At 52.0% G+C, this 25,598-nt stretch overlaps 1 protein-coding gene and 1 pseudogene across 9 annotated transcripts; one reads left to right on the top strand and one right to left on the bottom strand.

Moving 5' to 3' along the window:
- The first annotated feature begins 3,058 nt into the window (after positions 1–3,058).
- On the top strand, positions 3,059–24,864 carry LOC147646307 (uncharacterized; annotated as a pseudogene).
- On the bottom strand, positions 7,634–18,220 carry LOC147646308 (serine/threonine-protein kinase PAK 3-like). 9 transcript variants are annotated; one of them, XM_086873644.1, is made up of 11 exons: positions 14,517–18,194; positions 14,023–14,060; positions 13,115–13,619; positions 12,739–12,906; positions 12,469–12,517; positions 11,350–11,459; positions 10,467–10,584; positions 9,975–10,074; positions 9,359–9,555; positions 8,318–8,455; positions 7,634–7,865 (listed from the first exon to the last, which is right to left on the bottom strand). In XM_086873644.1, exons 6-11 carry the CDS (start codon positions 11,442–11,444, stop codon positions 7,773–7,775), a joined length of 741 nt encoding a protein of 246 aa, XP_086729770.1. In that variant the 5' UTR covers positions 11,445–11,459; positions 12,469–12,517; positions 12,739–12,906; positions 13,115–13,619; positions 14,023–14,060; positions 14,517–18,194; the 3' UTR covers positions 7,634–7,772. The 9 variants fall into 9 exon arrangements, with proteins under 9 accessions (XP_086729770.1, XP_086729773.1, XP_086729768.1 ...); XM_086873647.1 differs by having other exon boundaries at positions 12,803–12,906; XM_086873642.1 differs by having other exon boundaries at positions 12,803–12,906; positions 14,023–18,208.
- Positions 24,865–25,598: the final 734 nt, after the last annotated feature.

Below are 25,598 nucleotides of genomic sequence, written 5' to 3'. Positions count from 1 at the left end.
AGGTTTAAATATTGTTTAATTTAAATTGTTTATGTTTTATTGGAGATACTTGTCTAAACTGCAAAGTATAGTTATTTTCCTAGAGAGATGAAGATAGCCACAACTGAGAAAGCTGTGACAGAACAATGATGAACACCTGCTTGTGGATAGAAGGGAATGCAGTCTGTGACACCCTTGACTTCATTGGGAGTTCTATTGGTTGTTGCAATCTCTGCAGTTTTGTTTGTTATAGCTTTCTTATTTTTCAGTGTTTCCAGAATTTTAAGAAGATGTACCATTGCTGAGGATCAGCTGCCATGGGAGAGGCTTCAGATTAAACCAACTGCTGCATGGTTTAATTGGTCTGGTACCTGAGGCTTCTGATCATTTGCTTTGTACAAATGCATTTTAACAGTTTGCTGTGCTGTGAGCATCTCCTAGCTGCTGCTATTGAGAACCTTGTTTTAGAAATGAGTTAAGAGGCATCTTTCCAGTTTAAAGCCAGGCCCTGGCCAAGCCTTGACTTTACCTGGACAGAATGTTTGCCAGCAGATCCAGATGTTTTCTGTACCAAATCAGTATTTGAGTCACTTTTTGACTCAGCAATTTGACCCTATTAATATGACAGCTGGATCAATTTTGAAGTGGGCTTGGAGAATCATTTCCGGAGGTGGTGATCCAATCCTTCACTGATGATTTTTTGTTTCTGTTGGTTTGCTAACTATGGGATGCTGGTGCAGTGTTTTAGTAATTAATAGTAGTTTTATATTACATATCTTATTAATAATGTTTATGATTTAATTGATTTTTAACTGCTATAGGTTCTTACTAATTGTATATATGGGTTTGTGTTGATGTTGATGTTTATAACAGAAGTACATCTCGTTTTTATTTTTATTTTTTTTTTAAGAAAACGGGGAAAATTGATATCCTAAAAGCATTTTGATTAGTGTAATTCATTAACTTCAAGGAGAGAAGTGTCTGTGTTTTGTTGGCAGGTTCAAAAAGGTCACTTGTCCATCTGACCAGACTGTGTGCCTCTGAACACACGTGATCCAGTGAACAGAGAAGTCACCACACAGCCTTGGTACTCCAGACATAGATCAGAAGTGGAGCTGTCAGGACACAGTTGTGTCTGAACACTACACAGACAGTTTACCAACAGAAATTTTATGTTGTTATTATGATGTTGTGTCTCTACCAATTTTTCAGTTATCTTTTGTTTTAAGATTTAGAAGGATGTGAAGAACAACCTGAACATCAAAGCCCTCAGTCACCGATCAGCTGCCAGCTGACATCATGGGAGCAGTGAACATTCCAAGACTGAATTGTGTTAAATCATAGTCTGTTTGTGAAGGAAATTCTGTAGAAGATCTAAGAAAAGTGTAGAGACTCCATCTAGTTGTATATAAAGCAAATTGTAGTTGTGTGTTTACCCTTTCAGCAAATTGCTTCCACACTTAGACTACATATATACCAGAGCATGTGTGGTAAAAGTAGTTAGATAATAGTTTAAGATTAAGAGTTTAGCCTGTGTAGTAATTGTTATATTAGTATAAAGTATAAGCATTTCCCCCCTTCAAGAGGTAGTGTAAGCATCTTTGAAAGTTCATTTAACGTTAAAGTTTAGATGTGAGTTTGCAAGTATGGTGTCATTTACATGGAACAAACTGCTTATGGTAATTGTGTTGTGTATAGTCCTGACCAACTGTCTGCTAACTAACATCCAAAAGTGACAGAACATATGGGTCACTCTGGCACACTGAACTGGCCAAAGGTCAATGTGTGTGAGCCTAGCCACACCTGGAGATCCTTTCACACCTGTCTCATAGGAGTCCCTGAATGGGATCCTCAAGCAGCATTTAAAGGTTTAGTTAGAAATGAGACTTGACTGAATCAATTTGCAATGTTGCAAGAGTGCAATTGCACTGTTGGCTTCACATTAAGACAACTTGAAGCCTGCTGGCAAGCAAAAATTATCAAAGTTCTCAATGTTACCATAGGGCCCCCCAGAAGAATTAGATTTGTTAGGTTCCACCAATACCTCAGGTGGATGGATAATGTTTGAACCCCCGACAAAACGTCATTCTAACAAAGTAATGCAGCACTGGGCTGCAGACAACCCTGTAGCTGATCTCGTTACTACCATTGTAAGTAATGCCTTTATTAGTGGTGCAATCTCACAGAACAATTACCAAAGCGATTAATTAGTTCCATATTCCTAATCTGTGGAGATAGAGCATGGAATGAGATTCCTGCTAATCCACATAGAAAACTCTGTTATTTTGGGAAACTTACTTTGTTTCCATCCAAGCTTACACCAATTGCTGAATGTAGTTGATAAAATAAAAAACATCAGTCAGTCAAAGTGAAGCCTGAATGAATTAAAGCTTAGCAACTCTAAAAAGGCTCGCTTGTTAGATTAAGAAAAAATTGAACTTAACATCCACAATGTTAAGTGAGCTTTCAGCTGATGTGAGTAGTGTATGTCATGCAGTATTACAAAATCGAGCCACAATTGACTTTTTGCTCTTAGCACAAGGACATGGTTGTGGGGAGTTTGAAGGCATGTGCTGTCTGAATCTTACTGATCATTCCGTTTCCATCCATGGGCAACTGCAGCAGCTACAGGGTGGGTTACATGCCCTGAAAGAAGATAGTGACCCCATTGGAAGTTGGTTCTCCAGCTGGGGCATCACTGGATGGTTGAGGTCTCTTGTGCTAGAAGGGGGACGGACTTTACTTATAATGTTAATGGGGATGAAAGTCTAAGTTGTGTGTTATCTTGGCTTCATGAAACTATAGAATGAGTCACATCCAAAGCCTGGTTTGTGCAAAAAGTGAAAGGGGGAATTGTTGCTATATTTTATATATTAGTAAAGGCCTGTCTGCACAAACCAGTCTTTGAAATAAGTCGTGATATTAAGGGCTGAAATCCTTGAAACTTGCCTGCAGAAGAGAGAGTAAAGCAAAACAATATCCTTGTGTACAAGGATAAGAATGTAAACCTATGTGTGTTAGCCAATAGTAACTTGCTCTGCCCGCAGACCCTGTAGAACCCTATAAAAGGTGTGTTAATAATAGAAATAAACGGCATTCACAATTACTTCTGTTAAGACTGGTGAACAGCTCGGGGGTCTTTCAACACCAAACTATGTTGAGATGGAAGAGAAGAAAAAGCCCCAGAGATGCCGCACAAGGAGGGTCTGCAAATCCAGTCCAGGGAGCTCCGAGGAGGAAAGATCCCCCCAGTGCCAGGAACACGGCCAGAGATCCAGCCGGAGCTCAGAGCTGGAGGAAAAGCCCCACAAGTGCTTGGAATGTGGGAAGGGTTTCAGGTGGAGCTCCCAACTGATCCAGCACCAGGTGATTCACACTGGGGAAAAGCCCTACGAGTGTGGGAAATGCGGGAAGAGCTTCACCAACACATCTTAACCTGATGACACACCAGGTGATCCACACAGGGGAACGGCCCTACACCTGCTTGGAATGTGGGAAGAGCTTTGGGTGGAGCTCCTACCTGAGGGCACACCAGCTCATCCACACTGGGGAGAGGCCCTTCGAGTGTCCCGAGTGTGGGAAGACGTTTCAGCGCAGCTCTGATGTTCTCAAACATGAGCGGATTCACACAGACGAGAGGCCCTTCCGCTGCCCCGACTGCGGGAAGAGCTTCCAGTACAACGGCCACCTCACCGTCCACCGGCGCATCCACACTGGGGAGAGGCCCTACGAGTGTCCCCAGTGTGGGAAGAGCTTCTCCACCAGCTCAACCTTGACACCAACGGAGTCACCAGTAAGGGAAGCCCTGCGAGTGCCCCGAGTGTGGGAAGAGCTTCGTGCGCTGCTCCAGCTCCATCACCCATGGGAGGATGGGCGTTGGATGATCCCCAGTGACCCCCGTTGGGCAGAGCCCTGGTGATCCGTGGTCCTGGTGATGCGTGTTGGGAAGACACCTGGCTGGGAGGCTCCACATCTTCCTGGCTCCCTATGGGCACCTGGATGAAAGCAGGGGAATGAAAATCCAACAGGATACAGAATGACAGTGGGAATTGTTGACTTTGAATCTTCAAGAACCTTTTGCCTCAGGAGCTGTGTGGGCAGAGAAAAGGGGGTGACACCGGGCTTGGGGGCCCAGAGGGGAGCACACACACTCTGTGGGGAGGGAGGACACGACCCCCGTGACCCCACCTCACCTTCCTGCACAGGCAGAAGCCGAGCCCCAGTGCCAGGAAGATGAAGGCCAACGTGGAGCCCCCGGTCCCCGTCAGCATCTTGCTGCGGGTGGCATTTCACGCATCCCTGGGGCAACTGCCAGGGTCAGGACCCCCAAAACCTCTCACAGACATCCCAAGCCTTTCCAAGGACCCTCCCAGTCTCTCCCAGCCCACGCAGGACCCTCTGAAACCTCTTTTGGAGTCACTAATTTTAAACAATTAAGAATTAGAGAAAAATTAGAGATTATGGCTAGAGATAGGCCTTGCTGGAACTAGTTAGAGTTAATGATTTAAGTGAGAAGCAGGATTTGAGTTCATGAATCTTGAACTTAGGTAAAAAATTACTTGTCATTGTATGTTTGGTCAGCTGTGCTTATAATGTGAAAAGAGAAACTGATAAACGGGTTCAGGAAGATCACAGACCTTACATCTGGAAACCCATTTAAAAGTCACAAGGAAGGAAATTGGAATTGTACCAAATGTTATTTGTAATGTCAACCATTGTAAAGGTAGAAAGGTGAGAGTGAGGAAGAACGGTTTTCCTTCATCTCTTGATGACCACTACATGCCAAAATGACCCCCTCCTCAAATTAAGGAGCCCACCATGCAGGCATAATGACTTTTTAAATCATTACCGTGCATTTTAATCAAACCTGGGGAATGGGAAGTGTTAGCATTATGCATATGCATTAGTATTAATATGTATTAGTATTTTAGATATTTTAAGACTTCTGTAAATAAATAAACACTGGAATCTTTTGTGAACTTGCAGTGCATATTAAGGCGTGAGTCCCACACTCACCCAGTGCTGTGATTAAACATCCACTTTGTAACTTTAAACTGTTGGAGAGGTTTTTGTCCATTAACAGATTGATGTTGATACCGGATCAATATCGCTATTTTGGTAAATCACTGCCAGGCTCTTCCCAGCCTCCCCAGGACCCACCAAAGCCCCTCCTGTTCCTCTCAGGATCCCACAGCCCCCTCCCAATTTCCCCCCACTGCCCCTGGACCCCCAGACCCTCTCCCAGTCCCTTCCCAGCCCCACCAGGACTCATCAAGACTCCTCCCAGTCTCTTCCCAGCACAACCAACCTCATCCTAATCCCTGTTTTCCAATGCCCAATCTCCTTCCAGTCCCTCCAGGCTCACTCAAATCCCTCCCAGTGACACCCAGCACCCCCAAACTCCCTCCCAGTGTCCACCAGGACCCCCAGAAACCCATCCCACCCTCCCCAACATCCTTCAAACCCCTTCCCAGCCATCCTAAGCACCTCAATCCCTTCCCCAGTTTAAACCAGTCTATCTCAAACTCCCTCCCAGTTCCTCCCAGCACACCCTAATCCCCCTCTGGGCCCCCCCAGTGCCTCCCCTTCTGTCCCCGACGCTGTGGGGGCCGGGCCGTGCCCCAGTGCCGGCTCAGGGGGTGCTCCAGGCTGACGTGCTCCACCTGGCAGCTGGAGCTGAGCCCGCATTGCCGGGGGAGTATCCAGCAGCACCAGGAGCTGCTGGCTCCAGCTCAAGGGCACCAGCGAGATGGACACGCTGGAGGGCCCTGGGAGAGAGTGGGGACACACTGGGATCAGCTGGGTGTGAAATGGTGCCAAGGCCGGTCAGCTCTTCCTCAGCTCCACGCCAGGAGTGGAACACACCTCAGGAGCAGGATGACCCGAGATGTGGCTTAGAGCACTTAACAGCTGTCAGACACAGTGTGGAGGCAAGAATGGGGGGAAGGTCTTTTATATTGGGGTTCAGAGAAAGGTTTGGTCTCCCAAGGGTCCAGGGACAAAAGACACAGAACACAAGCGTACAGCAATTTATATATGGGGAGGGCCCAGGGGTGGATACAATTTCAACCAGTGAGGGATATCCTGGGGAGGGGAATAGGACACATGGACCAATGGGGTGCTGTGGATTACGGGATTTCCAAAGGGGACGTCCAAGCAGGGGGTTGGCATAAGGCAGGATTGACAGGGGACATTTGGGAACAAGGGGCAGGGTGGACAAGATTGATAGGGAAGGTGCTGGAAAAAGGGGTTGGGATACAATGATAGGCAGGGCAGGGGAGGAGATAACTTTGGGTTATACCAACAAAACAGGGGGGTAACAGCCTGGCTTGGCTGCAGGGGGGTCCCAGGGTGTGAGGATGGGGGGTTTGGGAGGGTTCCAGTCCTGGATACAGGGGTGCACGGGGGTCCTGCTGCAGCGGAATGGGAGTTCAGGGGGATCCCTTCCTCTGTTCTGGGGTTCAAGGGGTCCCGGTGCCTGAAAATGGAGGTTCATGGGGGTTCTGGTGCCCAGAAATGGGGGTTCTGGGAGGTTTCCATTCCCGAGAATGGGTGTTCAGGGGATTCCAGGTTCCAGATAAGGGGGTGCAGGGGTTTTTGGGGGTGGGTAAGGGAGTTCCAGGGTTCCCAGTGCCCCGAAATGAAAGTTCAAGGGGGTCCCTGTGCCCAGGAAGGGGGGTTTGCCCGGAAATGGAAGTGCAGGGGTTCCCCATTCCCAGTGTAATAAATGGAATTGATTCGTGCTACTTAAATTGCAACTGTTACTAAAGTTATCATTAGAAACGATCAAGAATTAGTGTTACAAAGCAGATGTACCCCTTTGCAGATGTTACACGTCAAAATTAAGGTACAGGATGTAGTTTAGAAAATAAACGGTCAGTAAAATCAGAAAAAGGAGGAAACTTATGGGAAACATTAATGAATATGTATAAGCATACAGTATATAAGTTTAGCTTGAAGTGCTTTGTTTCGTACGTGAGGTGAGGTGAGAAGAACCCCCCACACCCCAGTCGGTTTTGCTTATGCCTTAAGCATTTGTAACCACTGGCCAATTATATTCACATATATATATATATATATATATATATAAATATGTATCTGAATATATCTACTAAATTGTATCTCTTTTTTACTAAATTCTATTCTTTTATTATTTTGTATCCAATTTATTAAGCTATGTTATCAATTAATTAAATTTGATTGTTTGGAAATTTGAAAGTCATTTATAACACTACTATATCAAAAGCAGTTAAAAGTGATTACAAACTGTGCTATATCAAAATCGTTGTGATTATAATAATTTGCAAAAGCCAGCACGTAATAGCAAAGGGCAACAACAACATAGTTATTTCTCACAAACACAGGGCAGGTTTTTCCCTTGCATGGAGCACTTGGGCCTTCCCCGGGCCCCTTCTGCCCTCCCGCAGAACCAGAGGCATTTTCCAGCGCACACAGTTTGTAAGCAAGAGCCGGCTGCAGCCCAGAAGGCTCCAAGCGCCTCCTTCCAGGCTGACTCTGCAGATGCCGAGGCTGCTCTGGGCTCTGCCAGGCTCTGCTGGGGCTCAGCTCTGGGCGAGGCTGGGCCCGCTCTCCCCTCGCAGTGCTCCGGGCAGCTGAGTCACAGCGGGAGAAGGACAGGACACCTCAAGGGATTGAGGTTTAACAGAGATTTTATTCAAATAACTGCCATAACAAACAGGCTGTCCTAACCTACTCTAACTAACTAACAGTGTTAACTAACATAACTAACTACTTGTCCTAACTACTACAACGAAAAGCTCTCGTCAAGGGCTTCATCTCCTCCTGCGCTGCTCCCTCAGTTGCTTTGCTGCAGTGATCAGAGGGGTCAGGCTGGAGAGAGGCTTGGCTGATGACAAAAATGGGTGCTGCCCAAGGGATAAAAAAGAAAGAAATGAACTGTTACTTTCCAGACTCAAGTTCCTCACAGGCTCTGTTGCAACGGGACAAAGGGGAATGGTTTGAAAGTCAAGAGAGGGAAGCAGGCTCAGATTAGATGTAAAGAAGAATTGCTCTAGCAGGAGAGTGGGGAAACACTGAGAGAGGGAGCCCAGAGATGTGGGAGGTGGCTCCTCCCTGGAAACATCCAGGCTCAGGTCAGGCAGGGCTCTGAGCCACCTGATGTGCTTGAAGATGTCCCCGCTCGTGGCGGGGCACCAGCTCCAGATGAGCTCGACAGGAGCCTGCCAAGCCAAAGCAGGCGAGGATTCTGCTGGCTTTGCGTGTGAAAAGCAGCGGGACTGGAGATGATGGGAGGGGGGCCCCACAAGAAAAGCCCTCCCTGGCGCTGCCGTTTCCCCCGCAGCCGCTTGGCATTCACCTGCAGCAGCTCCTGGGCAGAGAAGCGCCGCTCCTCGTCCGGCTCCAGGCTGCACTCGAGGAAGTCCCGCAGCAGAGCCGACAGGCGCCTGGGCTCCTGCAGCTGCGGGCTCCCGTTCTGCCGGATCAGAGCGCGGGCCTGCAGGAAAAGCAAACACAGCGCTCTGACAGCTTCCTCCACACCCACACGTGCTCACATCCAGCCCGCTTTCTCTGCCCCAGCTCCCCGGGCACTTTCCTCCCTGGCACAGATGCTGCTGCTCACAGCTCATTCTTCTGGGCCAGCCAAAAAACCCAAACCCTGGTGCAGCCACAGACATTGCAACATCCAAATGATCTTGCCTTCAGAGCCGACTGCATTGGCTGACTTTGTCAGCAGGAACCTCCATCAGAAATAGCCCATTTTGCTTCTCCAAATACAGACGCCAGCTTTACAGGCCATTTTCAAGAGTTAGTGTGGTCTGCCTGTGTTATTTCAAGGGATTCTTACATCAAATGCATCTCTGCAGTGCCACTGACCCTCAAGTAAAAGCATTCCTGTTGCCCCATGCCAGAAACTGCCAGGCAAGGAACAGCAGGTTTGTGTGGCTGAAAGCTCAGGCTTGGTGACACAGAGAAAGTAAAAGGAAGGAAAGAAATATGTTAGAGTGTGGGGATGTTAAACAATCATCTTCATGTTTTAGACAAGTTTCCCAGTGAGAAGAGCCAGGGGGAGTTCATCTCACAAAACCTCTTTTAGAAACTCCTCCAGAAATCTTGTTGGGTTTGGGTGTGGGTGTTGGGGTTGGTTTGGGGTTTTCTACAAGACAACATTAGAGCTGATGCACTTGCTTCATGTATTTGGGTGATCCTCACAAGAGCTGCAACAACTTAAATGCCAAAGCAAATTGTTGCTGGAGACTGCAGAATATTTGTCTGTGTTCAGGCTCAGGTGCTGTGGGAATTCCCTTTGCGATGTGCAGAAACCTCCAGCTGCTCCTCCCAGTGCAGGGTCACCCTGTGCTCACAGGCCTCTGCAAAGCCTGGAGAATTTGCCTCTTACCATGGCCCCCGTTTGCTGGAAGTAAGGAGGTTCTCCTTCCACCATCTCGATGGTCACAATGCCAAAGGACCAGATGTCCACCTTGGGGCCGTAAGGAGAACTGGTCACAACTTCTGGGGCCATCCAGTGAGCAGTGCCCACCATGGAGCTGCACTGGTCCTGCTCAGGGCTGAGCTGAGCACAGAGGCCAAAATCAGCTGAGGACAGAAACAAGCACTGTCAAAGGCAGCTGCAATGAGGAAACCAAGCACAAAGATTCCCCACTCTCAGTCTGGGAATGCAGTGCTGAATCCAGCTGGAAATGTCCTCAGGGCTGTAGCCAAGGAAAGATGGAACTGGACCCTTAAAGAAGCCCTCAGCTTTCATGCTTGGCTTTTACTGATTTCCTTTGAAGCTTTAGATTGCAACTCCTGCCCCTCTGGGAGGGCCATTCCCAGAGCAAAGGCACTCCTGACAGCCTGCTCCTCTCCTGAGCTCTCTGCACGGGGCAGCCGCTCTCAGCTGGCAGCAGGGGCCGGGCAGTGCCACCAGCAGCACTTGTGGGGCTCTGGCCCTCACTGGGAAGCAGCCCCACAGCCGCACCCCAGGAGCGCCGTGCCTGGCCAGGAACACCCACCCAGCTTGACAGAGCCGTCCATTCCCAGAAGGATGTTGGAGCTCTTCAGATCTCTGTGGATCACCTGGATGGAATGGAGGAAATCCAGGCCCTGCAGACACTGAGAGACAACAAGAAACACAAGGGAAAAAATCAGAGGCTGGAATATATCACACAAGAAAGGACAGTTTAGAATTCTGCCAGCAGCAACTTTGCTGTGACAGCCCAGGAGTGCAGGGCAGACAAACTCCAGGCAAAAGGTTCAAGGCGAAGCTGAGAGCAGCAAATCAGATCCAAAAAAGACAAAGAGTACCACAACAGCAGGAAAGAAGACAAGAACAGAGTAGAAATGCAGTGATATTTGCAGGCCATTCACTTCAGAGGCTCTTTCCTCTCCAGCTCATAAAAACAACACAGAAACAAAGGCCTGAGCATGGAGCCACTCTGCTCTCACAGCCTCTTTGGAAGGACCATGGTGTCCCAGCCATGGGAAGCACAAGCAGGATCCCTCACCTCCTGACTGACAGCTGCCATCTCTCCTTCAGCCATGCGTGTCTGTCTGACAATGTCCTGCAAAGTTCCTCCATCCATGTATTCCATCACCAGCCAGAGATCTCCATCAACAAGGAAGCTGGAAGAGGAGAACAATGGCACAGAGATGAATGTGCATTGCTCAATTCCCCCAGGGAAAAGCTCAGAGTGGAGTTTTGTTCCCAGGTCACTTGTCAATGAGGACAGAATCAGATGGAGAGACATTCCTGCCAGGCTGCACAGGCCTTGGAATCTGCCCAGGCTAAAGGAGAAGGAGGCACCCGGGAGAAAGGAGAGGCCTTAGATGGCAAGCAGGTGAAAAATGCACTTTAGCAACAGCCCAGCTCAATGTGGAACCACAACACTTGTCCCCAGCTGCTTCAGCATCTGAACTCATCAGTTCCACCATTCCCTCCGGAACAAGGCAACACAACTTCCAGAGTTATCCAGGGGAGGAGGCCGTGCAGCACTTGGGGCAAAAGCAGTCAAATGCTTGGAAAACCTTGCACAAAGTCCCTTCAGAAATAGGCAAGGCCATTGAAAAATGGGAAAATGAGGCATTTCTGGAAACAAGAACCTGGTTTTCCTGGCACCTGCAGCAATGGGAAAGGGCTGGGAAGAAGAAGCCAAGGAAAATAATTTCTACCAGGGTTTATCAGCACTTGCTGTAAAACACAGCAAATGGGGTCAACTTGAAGAAAAAGGCAAAGCAAAGCAACAAAAGCACATGGAAGGAGTGAAGTGCCAGGCTGTTGTTCTGGGAAGATATGGCCGGGTCAGGCATTTTCAGAACAGGCTACAGACTGGGGATGTCAGGAAAGATGAACGCAGGGCCCGTGCATGGGAAAAGACCTGAAGCACTCACCTGTCCAGAGAGTTGACAATGTTGGGGTTCTTCTTGTCCTTCAGGACCACGACCTCATTCACAGCTCGTTCCCTGTTGTGCCCTCTGAGACTCATTTTCTTGATGGCCACCTGAAGGGACATTGCAGACCTTTAACTGGAGCAGTCTGTGGCAGGAGGCCACAGCAAACACGGAGCGAGTCTTTTTGGAGCGAGCGAGCCGGGCTGTGCCAAACTGCCTTGGGATGGGACACCAGAGCTCAGCAAGTGCCATTCCCACAGCCCATTGCTCTGCTCGCTGGGGCTGTTACAGGACTCATGGCCAGAGACATTTGGCTCTGTAAGCTCTGCAGAAATGCTCCCTCAGCTGTCAGCCTCCAAGCTCTAACAACATTCTCTGCACCTACAGTCTTCTCAAGTGGCCTCAGCACTCTTAGGATTATTATTCCAACACATTTTGCAAGCAGGAGGTAATTCTGTTTCTGTGCACACAGAGCAAAACAGCTGGGAACCCTTTAGCAATTCTATGGCATTTGGCCAGGATTTCAAATGTCCCTGCCCTGTTTGGGATAGCACAACAAAGCAAACGTGCACATCCATTGCTCAGATAATCCCTGTCCCAGCTGCCATTGACACCACACCCAAACACAGCTGGAGGTTTAAGAGAGAGCTTTGCTCTGCACATCCATCTTCTCATTTCTCTCCCTGGCTCTGTGGGGACAGCTTCAGTAGGACTAAAACCCCAAACTGAGCCCAAGCAGGATCTCTCCTTAATTAGGCCTTGAGGTATCCTGATGAAACTCAGGATGATAAAACTGTTAAATAGTGTTCCTGTCCGAGGCTGGGATGAAGGTAAATTGGGCCTCAGTCTCCAGCAGCTGATGCATTCACACTTTTAGACATGAAGACCAGGCCAGTGTGTCCTGCTCTGACAGACACCGCTGCCCTCCTTGCCTTCCTTTGGGCACTTGAGAAGGACCAAGTCTGTCCCAGCTGTGCTCTGCAGGCTGACCCTGCTCTGCCTTCAGAGGAGCAGCCTGTGCAGGAAAGCTCTGCTGGGCCCCACAGCTCCAGCCACAGCTCCCAGCAGAGGGGAAAGCCCTCGAGAGCTGCCAGACGTGCCGGGCGTGTTGACACTGACCTCTCCTCCCGTGGCCCTGTCGAGTCCTTTGGAAACGGTTCCAAAAGCCCTGGAGACAAAACAGCAGAGAAGAAAGAAGCAGCGCTTCAGGCCCTGGCAGTGAAAGCCAGCCCAGACAGGAGATCTCTGCTGCCTGCAGCATTCACAAAACACCCGAGTGCATCCACCCTTCAAACAACAGCACAGCAGCCACCAGCCCTCTGCCATGCAAGGTGCCTTCTGACCACAGTTATCAATTCTGATCAGCACTGAGAGGCAGCAGCATCGTACCCCAGTGTCTGAAGGGGTTTGGAGCTCTCCTGACTTCTCACTGCATCCTGCACCAGCAAAATACCTGGGCCCTGCTTGTGCAGAAGTAACTGCCTTGCCCTTATCCTTGGCCAATCTGCTCCAGTTCCAGGTATTTCTCGGCAGGCTCCCCCACGCTCACCGTGTTCCCTGAAAGAAACCAGGTGGAAGATGCTCCCTCTCAGATGAGAGCCAGAATGCAGCCCCACTCCCTGGGGCCGGGAGCCCCTTGCTCTCAGCTAGGGAAGGACAATAAATGACCCTGTGCCATTCAGCTGCAGAGCAACCCTGGGTGCAGCTGATGCTGAGACACACACACAGCACCCTGCTCTGGCACACAGGAACAGAGCAGACGTACTCAGCTGCATCAGGCTCCACTCCCCGCTCCCCTCTGGCTGCAGGGCTGTGCTGCTGTCAGAATGTTCAGCCCAGGATCCTGCAGCACAGGGAGCTTCGGTGTCCTCTTCAGGAGCAGAGGGAGGTTCCTCATCCTCTTCCCAAATCAGTGCAGGTTCCTCATCCTCTTCCCAAAATGCTGCTGGTTCACCCTCCTCTTCCCAAGCCACAGGATGTTCTCTGTCCTCATCCCACACCGGGAGATTGCTGTCATCCTCGTCACACGCCATGGGAGCTTGGCCATGCTCATCCCACACCAGGGGACATCCACCGTCCTCATCCCCCACCGGGAGATGTCCACTGTCCTTGTCCCACACCGCGGGAGCCTTGCCGTTGTTTTCCCAAACCGCGGGGTGTTCGCCCTCGTCTCCCAGAACAGCGGGAAGTTCACTGCTCTCTTCCTCCTCTTTGGCCTCCTCTTGGCAAGCAGAGGGAGCCAGAGGAGGTGCTGATGCTGCTTTGGTGCCCTGTGGACAGACGGGAGCGTGAGGGACGGGAAGTTCTATCTCAGTTATCACCTTCTTTATCCTCAGCTACACATCCAGCTGCACTAAGCAGAAATAGGGTTCAGAGCTGTTCAAACTAACAATGGGCTAAAGCCGACATTGCCACTTATTGTTGGGAATTCCATATTCCACCATGGCTAAAGCCAGCAAGCAATCTTCTGCCTGCAAAACCAGTCCTGCAGCTCTTCAAAAGCTCTTCAGCAGAAACAGAGAAAACTGCCAGGGATCTCTTTGCTGCTGCTGCTGCTGCAAAGACACTGACAGGAACTTCCCTTCAGCCTCCCAGGCTGGCACTCGGCTGCCACACGCCGAGCTCACAACTTGCTGCACAATTCTGAACACCAAAGCTTCCTTTGCCACTCACCGAAGGAGGAGCTGCTGGGGATCCACGCGTGAGGTGCCCTGCAACGGGAGAGGGAACGTGAACCAGATGTTGTTAGGAAAAAACTGCCTGTGGTGGGAAATGAGCAAGGCAAGCCCGAGAGAGCATTTTGCTTTCACAGCATCCCTCCAGGAGCCACAGGCCCTTCACACAGCAAGCAAGAGAGCAGCACAAAATACTGGGCTGTGTCAGCTCTTGGCTGGAGCAGCAAACGGAGGGAGTTCCAGGCTCCGCTGCCACAGACTCCCCGCTTGAGGGAACAGAACCCCCCCAGGCCTCATTGCAAATGCTGTGCACGCCCCGCTGGCTGCAGACACCCCCTTTTTCAGCTGCAGCTTCTGGCAGGAGCTCTCCCAAACCAACCCTGTCCTCAGGGCAATTTGGTTACAGAGTCAACTCTGTTCCAGTGGAAGAACAGAAAGCACACAGCAAGCCCAAAGCCACAGAGGCTGCACCGAGGGAAAACCTCAACTTACGTGCCAAGTGGGTTAAAAAATACCCCAAATAAGCCACAGAGAACAGAGTGCCAACTGCAGCAACCACTTGCTGCATCATTTTGGCTGCGCTGCACACGTCTGCAGACTGTACCCCTGCAAGCACAGAAGGACACCCGTCAGGGGCTGGGCTGGCTGCTGAGAATGCCTCGGGCAGGAGGATCCTCTGGCAAAGAGCAGGCGCCCAGAGCCGCTCTGGACACTGAGGCCTCCGTGTCCCACAGCAACGGGAACACCACGGGGACGTGGCAACGCTCCTGTGACACCACAGCAGCCGCTCACGCAAAAACCGCCTGGAAGCTTCTCCTGTGTCACAAAGGAGCACAAAGAATCCTCCCAGGGCACAGCCTATTGCCCAAAGGATCCAAGAGGAACTCTGAAAATGCAGCAAACAAGGACACCCCATAGCCCAGTCTGAGCACTGAGGAGGAACGAGGACAGCACCAAACCAAAGCAAACACGACCTGTAGTCACTGATACTGCTGAATAAAACCAGCAAGGCTTGTTCCATCTGGAATCTTTGTTCTAGTTCTAAAAACAAGCAAGGTTCTTCACTGTAAATATACAGAAAGCAGGAACTGGGGAGGAGGTGGGATTAGGAAGGAGGAGGAGCAGGAGGAGGGAGAAAGGAAAAGGAGGAGCAGGAACAGGAATAGAAGGAGAAGCTGGAGGTTCCAGTGCCCTCTGTGTCCGCAGCACCCCCGGCCACGGGCCCATCGCCCCCACCTCATCCTGCAGGTGAGCAGGGAGGGGGAGCTGGTCCCAAATCTGTCAGGGGGTCCCTGAGAGGGTCTTTTTATTGGAGTGTGTTTGGAACTTGCAGATTGTGGAATTGAGCCCCAAATATTGTCTGGTGTCCCTGGGAGGTTTTTATCCTCTGTGTGTGTAGGTTTGGATCTTGCAGGACCCCAAAGCTGAGCCCCTTGGGAGATCTTTGGGGTCCACGTGGCCATTGCCCAGTATTGGCTGGGGAGGACATTGGTCCTGGGGACCCCTGGGAGAGCAGAGGAGAGGAACCCCTGGGACCCCCAGAATGGGGAGAGCAGAGAGGGGCGATCCCGGAGCTGGGGGACCCTGGCAGCTTGGAGAGGTGGGAGCCTGAGAGGAGACACTCCTGGGATTCCTGGGATCTCAAAGCAGAGATCAGGGGAGAAGGGACCCCATGGACCCCCAAAAGCCTCTGGATCATCGCTAAGGAGGACCCCAGAGAAGGGGGAACCCCTGGAGCCCTTGGACCCCCATCATCCCAGGGAAGGGAAACCTCTGGAATCCCAAATAGGAAAGACAAGAGATGGGGAAATCCTGGGAGACTTTTTTTGAGGCTGAATCTTGATATTTTGGAGATTATCATGGACACAAGACTCCTGCTGAGCTCGAGACATGGACTTAGGCAGGAGGAGCCTCTACTTCAAGGCACTCCCACTTTGTTTACCCCCAAATCAGGATTTGTCATTCCCAAGCCATGGCCAGATGGAGGAAGAGGAGGAAAATCCCCAGAGATCCTGCATGAGGAGGGGCTGCAAACCCAGCCCAGAGAGCTGCAAGGAGGAAAGATCCCCCCTGTGCCAGGAAGGCATCTGGAGATCCTGCCGGAGCTCAGAGCTGGGGGAGAGAGCTCATGGCAGGGAGAAGCCCCACAAATGCTTGGAATGTGGGAAGAGCTTCAGCTGGAGCTTCAAGTGGAGGAAACACCAAAGGATCCACCCTGGGAAATGGCTCTGGGAGTGTGGGGAGTGTGGGAAGGGCTTCAAGAACAGCTCCCATCTGATCTGGCACCAGGTGATTCACACTGGGGAGAGCCCCTAGGAGTGTGGGGAGTGTGGGAAGAGGTTCAGGAAGATCTCTGTCCTGATTAACCACCGTAGGATCCACACAGGGGATAAGCCTGGAAAGTGCTTGGAATGTGGGAAGAGCTTCAGTCGCAGCTCCCACCTGATCTGGCACCAGAACATCCACACAGGAGAATGCCCCAGTGAGTGTGGGGAATGTGGTAAGAGCTTCATTGAGATGTCCAATCTGATCCACACAGGGGAAAAGCCCTACACGTGTGGGGAGTGTGGAGAGGGCTTCAGCTGGAGCTCCAACCTCGGGGCACACCAGTGCATCCTGAGTGTGGGAAGAGATTTCCAAGGAGCTCAAGTCTCATCAAACATCAGTGGATTCACACAGAGGAGAGGCCCTTCCGCTGCCCTGACTGTGGGAAGGGCTTCACAAAACTGCACCCTCATCAGGCACCGGCACATCCACACTGGGGAGAGGCCCTATGAGTGTCCCCAGTGTGGGAAGAGCTTCTCACAGAGCTCAACCTTGACCAAACAGATCTTCCGGACTCCCTGTGGGCACCTGGATGAACACAGGGGCAGGAACATCCATCAGAACACAGAGGAACAATGGGAATTGCAGATTGACTGCCCCTGGAGATTCACCAGAATGCAGAGATCCCCCCACAGCCCCTGGAGAAGCCCATGCCCGAGCAGTGGAATGCCTGAGATGAGGCTGTGACCCCAGGGGACACCTGTGGACTGAGGGGCCCCTGCTGGAGCCCCCTGTCATGGAAGGTCTGACCCCGTGGCAGAGTGACCCACGCTTCAGCACTGTGAGGGGGCTGCTCCCCATGGAATGGACTCAGGTTGGAGAAGTTCCTGGAGACCTCTCTGGTGGGAGAGATCCCAGAGTGCAGCAGGGGAATGACTCCTGTCCCTGAGCAGCAGGAAAAGCCCCAGGAGATGAACTGACCATGCCTCCATTCCCTGTATCCCTGCACTGCCAGGTTAGGATGCAGAGCTGGAAGGAGGGAGGGGTGGAAGGAAGGTGCTTTTAAGGGTCTTCTTTTTCTCCTGCTCTGAACTTATTTGCAATAAATTCAATTTATATCTGCTGTTTTGCCCATGACTGTGTTTGATGAGGAAACAGTCTCGGGTCCTTAACTCATGAACCCTTGGTTAAATTTTCTCTCCCTGTGTGGCTGTGGAGGGCAGTGAGAGAGCAGCTGTGGTGGGTGCCTGGACTCGGGCTAGCATCACCCCACAGCAGTGGGACATGTCCTTGTGTGGCCCTGTGCTATGGTGCTACAGGTGCTGTTGCTTTTGTCTCCCTTATGATTTTATCTTTTGCATTAAATGCTTGTGAAGTGCCCCCGGTGACCCTCGTCTTCCCTCAGCTCCGGTATCCCCGTCCCTTCCCCTGCTCCCCGTCCCACGTTCCATCCCGGCTGGCGGAGCCTTGGAGCTGCCGTGGGGGCCGTGGGGCTGCCCCGGGGGCTGCGCCCCGAGCCGGGGCCCCTTCCCAGTGCTCCCAGTGTGCCGCTCCAGCCTGGAGCAGCCAGCGAGGGCTTCAGCTGGGACGGCAGAGAGGCGCTGCTGGGGGGTCCTGGCTCACTTCGCTTTGGTTTTGGTATTCTTGGGAGTTTTCTGCAAGAAATCTCTCCTCCACTCAGCTGAAGGGGTTTGGAGGGCGGGTCCCCTTTTTTGGGGGAAATCAAAGCGATGCACTGATGCTCCTAATTAGACGTGCATGAGGCTCCAGAGTTTCCCGCTGAGCCGGAGGCACCCAGCAGCCAGGGCTGGGCAAGGTGAGCCGGGAGCTGCGGAGAACTTTGTTTGTGTTGGGAGCTCAATGGCGGCTCGGGCCGGGCCCGTTCCAGGGCTGTTCCTCGTCCCCGCCTTTCCCCTCACGCAGCCCGGGGCGGGCCCTGAGAGCGCGGGGCGGGGCTGTGCCGTGTACAGAGCCCGCCGCTGGCTGCGATTGGCTGCTGCTGCCGTCACTCGTGGCTCTGCCGCGCGCTGATTGGGCAGAGAGGGGACAAGCCCGGCCCCGCTGGCGCCCCCAGGGCGGCCGTGGGGCAGGAGAGCCGCCATTGCCGGAGCGTCTGTGCGGGCCCGGCAGCGGCGGCAGCAGCGGCCGGAGCCCGGTGAGGCGGCGGCGGAGCTCGGAGGCGGCCCCGGCCATCGCAGGTGGGAGCCGCGCTCGGTTCTGCGGGGGCTCGGGGCTCGCTGCGGGCCCGGGAGGGGGCGGCAGGGGGCTGTGGCGGGTGGCTTGTGCCGTGGCCGGCCCGTGTTGGCCCTGGGCTGAGGGCGCTGCGGGAGCGGCTGCCCGCGGTCTCCTTGCCGCTGGGGCCTCGGCAGGAGGCGGTGGCGGAGCAGCGCTGGCTCGTCCCGCTTCGTGTTGGGAGGCCGGAGGTGGCTGCGCTGGGCCCGGGGCCGGGCGGGAAAATTCCCGGCGCCAGAGGTCTGTGTGGCCCAAGGAGCCAGAGGAGTGGTGTGCAAGTGACTTTATTGCTGCCCAAAGGGAGAGGCCATGGGGCATTTGCCGTGCGCTCTCTCCAGGTGTTGGAGGACGCGGCCTCGTTTTTGTCCTGATTTTCCCGGCCGCATGTCCCTGTCCCTTTGCCCAACACTGGCGGAGGAGCTTGGAAGGTTCAGCCTTCCCGATCCGCCTGCTGCATGTCCTTTTTGTATAACACCCGATATTCCTGGCTCTGTTAAATGTTTGTTCTTCTGGAAGTTCAGGAATGTAGCGGAACTTGGTCTGAGCAGCAGTCCTTGTCAATTAGTAACATTTTCTGAAACTGATGGTTTCTCCCATTGCTTCCTTATGTACAAGTCCCTGGCCCTATCTCCAAGCAGATTCACTCATTGCCTCTGTTTTTTCCTTCCTGGAATCAGCCCAATTCCTCCTGCAGGCAGGAAGCCCCTGGGCCATTGTGCAGGCTTTGGGCCATCAGTGTTAATTTGCATTTCTAAAGCTCCTCTCCTGGCTGCCTGGAACAAAGCTTCTCTTCCAGGGCAGACATCCCGTGATTCACACGTGGCCCCCCACAGATCTGCTATTTATTTTTCGTTAAACAATATTGTAATAATTGTTTATGTGTTAAAGCACCAACTTTAAAGCTCTTCTAGTTTTCAAAGTGCAGCTTCAAGGTGAACATCGAAAAACTCATGCCATCATTTTGTCATCACTAAGTGTCACGTTCAAATATAAAACAAAACTGCGAAAGTAATCAGGTGTTTTCTTTTTATTCTCCTGGGACTAAAAACTGATTCTCACACCACTGGCCCAAACAGAACCGACAATAGAGAAGTAAAATTATTAGAAAAAATTACTCTAACGGTGTAATCCTTTCACTGAAACTGAGAAAAGCAAAAACTATTCAACAGTGTCTTTAGAGAAATAAGGCATTACTTGATTCTGGCCAGGATGTGCAACAGGAATAATTTCATGCACACTTAGGCTGGGTGTGCAGAGAAAATCATTCCATGACACACGAGTTTGACTAGATTTTTCTAAATTTATACAGTCTGACCCCATAGAAATCCCTTGGTTTAATGTTCATTGGTTTGAAGGTGTGGAGTTGTTAGGATTTGGTTTCCTGTTGCACCTGGATTTCTGTGCCTGTGATGGGAATTAGGTGGGCACTCCTGGATTTCCTGCTCAGCCTTTTCCAGACCAGGTGTCTCCAGCTGTGCCTGGGGCAGTGTCTGGGGTAGGTGTTGGTTGATGTTTGCTGCTGGGTGTTGATGTTTTGTTGATGGTCGTTATCTTGCTGGGAATCTTTTGGGCTATTCCCAGTCTGTTGAGATGTTAATTTCATCTCTGCTGAGTGGTAGAAAAGAAACATTAAAATTCCTTTCCCCAAGGCAAAGGCAAACCAAGTCCCTTTAGAGAAATAAGATTTTAAATCATTTTCAAGTTGGTCTATTTTGCCAGCAGCTAATCCCAGGCAGGGCAGAGTGTGAGTGGAATTGAGAGGCAGAGTGGAATTGTCCCGGTGCCTTCCCCAGCAGCTGTGGCGAGGGCAGGCACAGAAAGGCCTGAAGCTGCAAGAGTGAGAGCAAGGATTGTCCCGCAGTGGCTGGAGATGGCAAAGGAGGGTGGCCAGGCCGAGGATTTGAGCAGAGGATCTGTGGGCAGGCGCAGGGGCTTCCCCCGCTGGGGAGCCCTGGCTGCTGCTGCGTTGCCTTCAGTGCAGGCTCAGGGGTGGCCTGTTTAATATTCCCTTGCAATTCAGATTTCTGAGTCTGGAAGAGCCATGGCTGGGGCATCAATCTTTTATTTTTTTCATTTTGTTAAGTTTTGTTCTCTTTCTTATATCTACACCATAACATTGAGACTCTCTGGGGCTAAAGAAGTCACACAATGTTCTGCCTAGAAAAGAGAATCCTCAATCCAGCTCCTGCAATTCCCTGTTAATTGTAGGAATTGTTCCAGCTCCATTTTAGTACTGGGTCACATTATTTCTGAGATTCCCTGAACCCTCTCAGGGTCAATAAAAGACAAAACTTCCATCAACGTAGGTCCCAAATATTTAACCATTTTCTCTACCTTTTGCCCTTTCTTTTTTTTCAGCTACTCAAAGCTGCTTTTTAGCCTGAAAATGAAGCCATTTCACAGAGGCTTCCTTTACCTCTTCTCCTTGTTTTTCTGACTGGATCAAGTCATCCACATCCTGCATTAAGCCAGTCCCTGGAGGTGAGGTCAATTCCTTTGATATTTCCTGCAAGGCTTGCCCCAATCAGGCCAGTGCTTCCGTGCATCCCTGCAGAAGGACCGTCCATGTCTTGAGCATTTTCCCTTCTACCTCTTGTTGCCAGCCCAAGGCAGAATTGTGTTTGCATCCTCTGGAAGTGGGCAGATCCCCAGAAAGCATCTTTTGCATCAAGTTGTGAATGGCAGCAGTGTGAGGAGGGCACCTGGTTGAGGCTGGTGTAAGGATCTGAGAGTGTGGGGTGCCTCGGTTTCATCATCTCATTTCTTCTTCTTGGGTCCTGCAGCATTCTGTGGATTCCATTGGATTTCTTGTTTGGCAGGATAGGAGCATTCTAGGGAGCCATCCCTGGCTCCCCAAGCCGTGCCTTGAGCAGGACTCCCAGACAGGCTGTGAGCCCTTCCTTCCCTCCCTTGGAACAGGGGATTGCTTTTGGACACCTCTTGTCCTGGTTGCTTCATGGAGATTTGGAGAGGCTCCATATCTAATTTTGCCAATTTCCCTGGGGCTGCCCACACTTGTGGGTTCACTTCAGCCGTGGCTCTGCCAGACATTTGACACAGAGGTACAACAGAACCAGCCTCTGTATCACCTTTTGCAACATTCATTTGCAATCCCAATTTAGCCATCAAATCCCTTCCCAGTAAATTACAATCACAATTGTGAGCAAATAAAAGTTCCTGCATTTCAAACCAAACCCCCACATCTGCTAATAGTGGCTGAATACAACACACCTGCTCATCTTTCCCACTTAGTGCCTTAATAATTAAAATATACCTTAACAATTTACTCCCCTTAGGTGTAAGATTCCGAGTGGATGGAGAGGCCCCTGTGTCCATCAGGAAAGGTCTCCTCTGGATCCAGAGCCACCCTGGATGTTCCCAAGGGCTGCAGTGTGGTGGGTCCCTGGTGGAATGGGAGCTGTGCCACCGCTAAGAATGCGTGTCCATCAAGGGCTGGACTTGCTGGTGCTGAGGGTGCTGCTGTCTGTGCTTGCAGTGTCCTTGTGCCCTGCAGCTGGAAGGCTGATTCCTTGCCAGGGGCTGTTTGGGTGGGCTGTGCCCTGGCCAGGAGGGCAATGCCTGTGCCAGGTGCTTGTGGCCGAGGGTGTCCCCTGGGTGCTGGGGCCCCCTTGGGCCCTGGGCTTGATCCCTCAGGGGCTGTAGGAAGTGTGCCATGGCCTTTGCCTTCAGCTTGGCCTTTTGCTCATCCCTTGCTGCATTCAGCTGCTGAGCCTTTGTGAGCAAGTGCTGCAGGGGCTTCTTCTGTCGCTGCTGCAGCCCCCCTCAGTGCCTGTGGGTGCTCATCCTGTGGCAGCTGCTGAGCTTTCTGCAAAATCCTTCCTTTCTCTGGGGACCCACCAGGAAATGCTTAAAAGATCATGTGGATCCTTGCAGGTCTAATCGCCATTTGTGAGCTGTTCCTTCCTCGTGCTGGCTGTGCTGAGGCTCCCCTCCCCAGCCCGTATCCCAGAGCCGGTCCCTGTCCTGCCGCAGTGTCCAAAGGCGGCCCCCCCGGCGGGCAGGGCCGGCAGCTCCACGGGGCCGGGCAGCGGCCGGGGCGTCCCGCAGCCTCCTGGGGGCCGGGGGCCACTGCCGGCCCTGCCCGGGGGGTGCTGGGCTCAGGCAGCGCCCGGCGCTGAGCCCCGGCTGCCCCACAGCCCCGGCCCGGTCCCACAGCTCCCCACAGGCCCCCAGCCTGTGCTCCCGGTGCCGCAGCTCTGCGCCCGCTCCTGCCGCTCCCAGCTCAGAGAAACCCCCTGAAATCCTCATCTCCTTGTTTTCCTGTCCTGAAAACTGGGATACAAAGGATCTTAGTAAGCTGGCAAATTCTGAGGATAAGAGCCTTCTGAAACACATCTAAATCCTCGGTGTTTTTTTCTTCCTCCTCTTTTCCATCATCCTTTTTCTTACCCCATGGATTCCTCCTGCTGCTTCTTTCCTTAAGCACATTCCTGCACACTCCCCTTCAGCCAATCCCTTCCCAGCACACCAACACCATCATCCCCTGTTGTCTAAATCCCTTCTGGACTTCCCTTCTTGCCCCCCCGGGGTGTCCATGTCCTTAATTCCCTCTGGGAGAATGTGCAAACGACCTCCGCATGCTCCCAAGGGACCCTTGAGAGATATTTTGGGATCCTCATCCCTTTGTCCAGGATGCCCTTCTAGCATTCCCTTTTCTCCCCTCAATGGTTCTACCTGGATCCCACCTATGCCCTCCCCGGGCCTTGGCGCCCCCCTGGAGGGGAATTTGGGGAGGTGGGAGGGGGGAGCGCCAAGGCCGGGCCCCCCCGCGCTGTGGTGGCGGGAGCGGCTGCAGTGGGGAGCGAGTGCGGGCGGAAGCGGCTGAGAGCCCAGCGCTGCCCCAGGCCGAGCTGGCCCAGCTGCATCCGTGCCCCTGCGGTGGGATGCTGTGGGACTGGGGGGGAAGAGGGAGGCGGCAGTGGGTGCTGGGCCTGGGGGCAGGAGGAGAAGGGAAGGAGAAGCAGGGTTGAAGAACAAAACGGTCGAAGGATTCACGTAGGAGGAGCAGGTGCAGGAGGAGGGAGAAATAGTAGGAGGAAGAGGAGTGTGAGGAAGAGTAGGGCCACAGGAGGAGGTGGAGGAGAAGGAAGAGAAAGCAGGACAACGTTCCACCCTCCCTGTATGTGCAGTCCCAGGAGTGTTGCCCTGGAGGTGACTGGGGAAGGGATCCACGATTTTGATGGGGCTGAATCTTGGTGTTTCTGAACTTTTTTGGGCTAAATATTGGTGCTTTTTTTTTTTTTTTGCAGAGGCTGAATATTTGTATTCTGGAGGGGGTTTTGCCTGAATTTGGTGTTTGGGTAGTTTTTCATCATTGTTTTGATGTTTGGGCTGAATCTTGGTGCTTTGCTTTGTTACAGACACAAGATGCCCAATGTCTTTCTGAGATGAACTTGGGCATGGAGGAACCCCCACCCCAAGGCGCTCTCCTCTCTTTTTTCTCCTAACCAGGAATTTTCATTCCCAAACTGTGTCCAGATGGCAGAGGAGGAGAAAAAGCCCCAGAGATCCTGCATGAGGAGCGGCTGGAAACCCAGTCCAGGGAGCTGTGAGGAGAAAAGATCCCCCCAGTGCCAGGAACATGGCCAGAGATCCAGCCAGAGCTCAGAGCTGGGGGAGAAGCCCCACAAGTGCTTGGAATGTGGGAAGGGCTTCAGGTACAGCTCCCACCTCATCCAGCACCAGAGGATCCACACTGGTGAAAAGCCCTATGGGTGTGGGAAATGTGGGAAGAGCTTCAGCCAGAGCTCCAGCCTGAGGAATCACCAGGTGATCCACACTGGGGAACGGCCCTATGAGTGTGGGAAATGTGGGAAGAGCTTCAGAAATATCTTTGGCCTGATGACACACCAGGTGGTCCACACAGGGGAACGGCCCTACACCTGCTTGGAATGTGGGAAGAGCTTTGGGTGGAGCTCCAACCTGAGGGCACACCAGCTCATCCACACTGGGGAGAGGCCCTATGAGTGTCCCCAGTGTGGGAAGAGGTTTCAGACCAGCTCTGATGTCCTCGTACATGAGCGGATTCACACAGATGAGAGGCCCTTCCGCTGCCCCGACTGCGGGAAGGGCTTCAAGCACAACTCCAACCTCGCCATCCACCGGCTCATCCACACTGGGGAGAGGCCCTACGAGTGTCCCCAGTGTGGGAAGAGCTTCTCACAGAGCTCAGCCTTGACCCAACACCAACGTAGGCACCACTAAGGGAAGCCCTGCGAGTGCCCCGAGTGCGGGAAGAGCTTCGTGCGCTGCTCCAGCTCCATCACCCATGGGAGGATGGGCGTTGGATGATCCCCAGTGACCCCCGTTGGGCAGAGCCCTGGTGATCCATGGTCCTGGTGATGCGTGTTGGGAAGACACGTGGCTGGGAGGCTCCACATCTTCCTGGCTCCCTGTGGGCACCTGGATAAAAGCAAGGGAATTAAAATCCAAGGGGATACAGAATGACAATGGGAATTGTTGACTTTCAATCCTCGAGAAGCTTTTGCCTCAGGAGCTGTGTGGGCAGAGAAAAGGGGGTGACACTGGGCTTGGGGGGCCCGAGGAGAGCACACACGCTCCTGCGGGGGGGAGGACACCACCCCTAGGACCCCCTTTCACCTTCCTGCGCAGGCAGAAGCTGAGCCCCAGTGCCAGGAAGACAAAGCCCAACACAGAAACTCCAATCCCCATCAGCATCTTGCTCTGGGCAGCGTTTATCGGCATCCCTGGGAGGTCTGCAGAGGTCAGGACCCCCAAAACTTCTCACAGACACTTCAATCCCCTCCAAGCACCCTCCCTGTCCCTCCCAGCCCACCCAGGACCCTCTGAAACCTCCTTCAGAGTCACTAATTTTAAAAAATTAGGTATTTTAGAAAAAGTGGAGATCTTAGCTAGAGATAGGCCTTGCTGGAACTAGTTAAGAGTTAATGATGAAGTGAGAAGCAGGATTTGAGATAATGAATCTCAGGTAAAAAATTACTTGTCATTGTATGTTTAGATGTGCTTATAATGAGAAAAGAGAAACTGATAAACGGGTTCAGGAAGATCACAGACCTTACATCTGGAAACCCATTT

The sequence above is a fragment of the Cyanistes caeruleus genome, unplaced genomic scaffold (assembly GCF_971803275.1).
Source record: "Cyanistes caeruleus unplaced genomic scaffold, bCyaCae1.hap1.1 HAP1_SCAFFOLD_102, whole genome shotgun sequence".
Lineage (NCBI taxonomy): Eukaryota > Metazoa > Chordata > Aves > Passeriformes > Paridae > Cyanistes > Cyanistes caeruleus.
Note: the sequence above shows the minus strand (reverse complement) of the source record. Positions and strands in the feature narration are given on the sequence as shown.

Bases quoted from the DNA above. Each gene is read 5' to 3' on its own strand.
- LOC147646308 (XM_086873637.1), bottom strand. From the start codon at position 15,045: ATGGAACAAGCCTTGCTGGTTTTATTCAGCAGTATCAGTGACTACAGG. The intron at 13,620-14,022 runs GTGAGTGGCAAA...GTCTGTCCACAG, and splicing joins CCCCAGCAGCTCCTCCTTCG to GGCACCAAAGCAGCATCAGC. The intron at 12,907-13,114 runs GTACGTCTGCTC...GGTTTCTTTCAG, and splicing joins GTGGAGCCTGATGCAGCTGA to GGAACACGGTGAGCGTGGGG.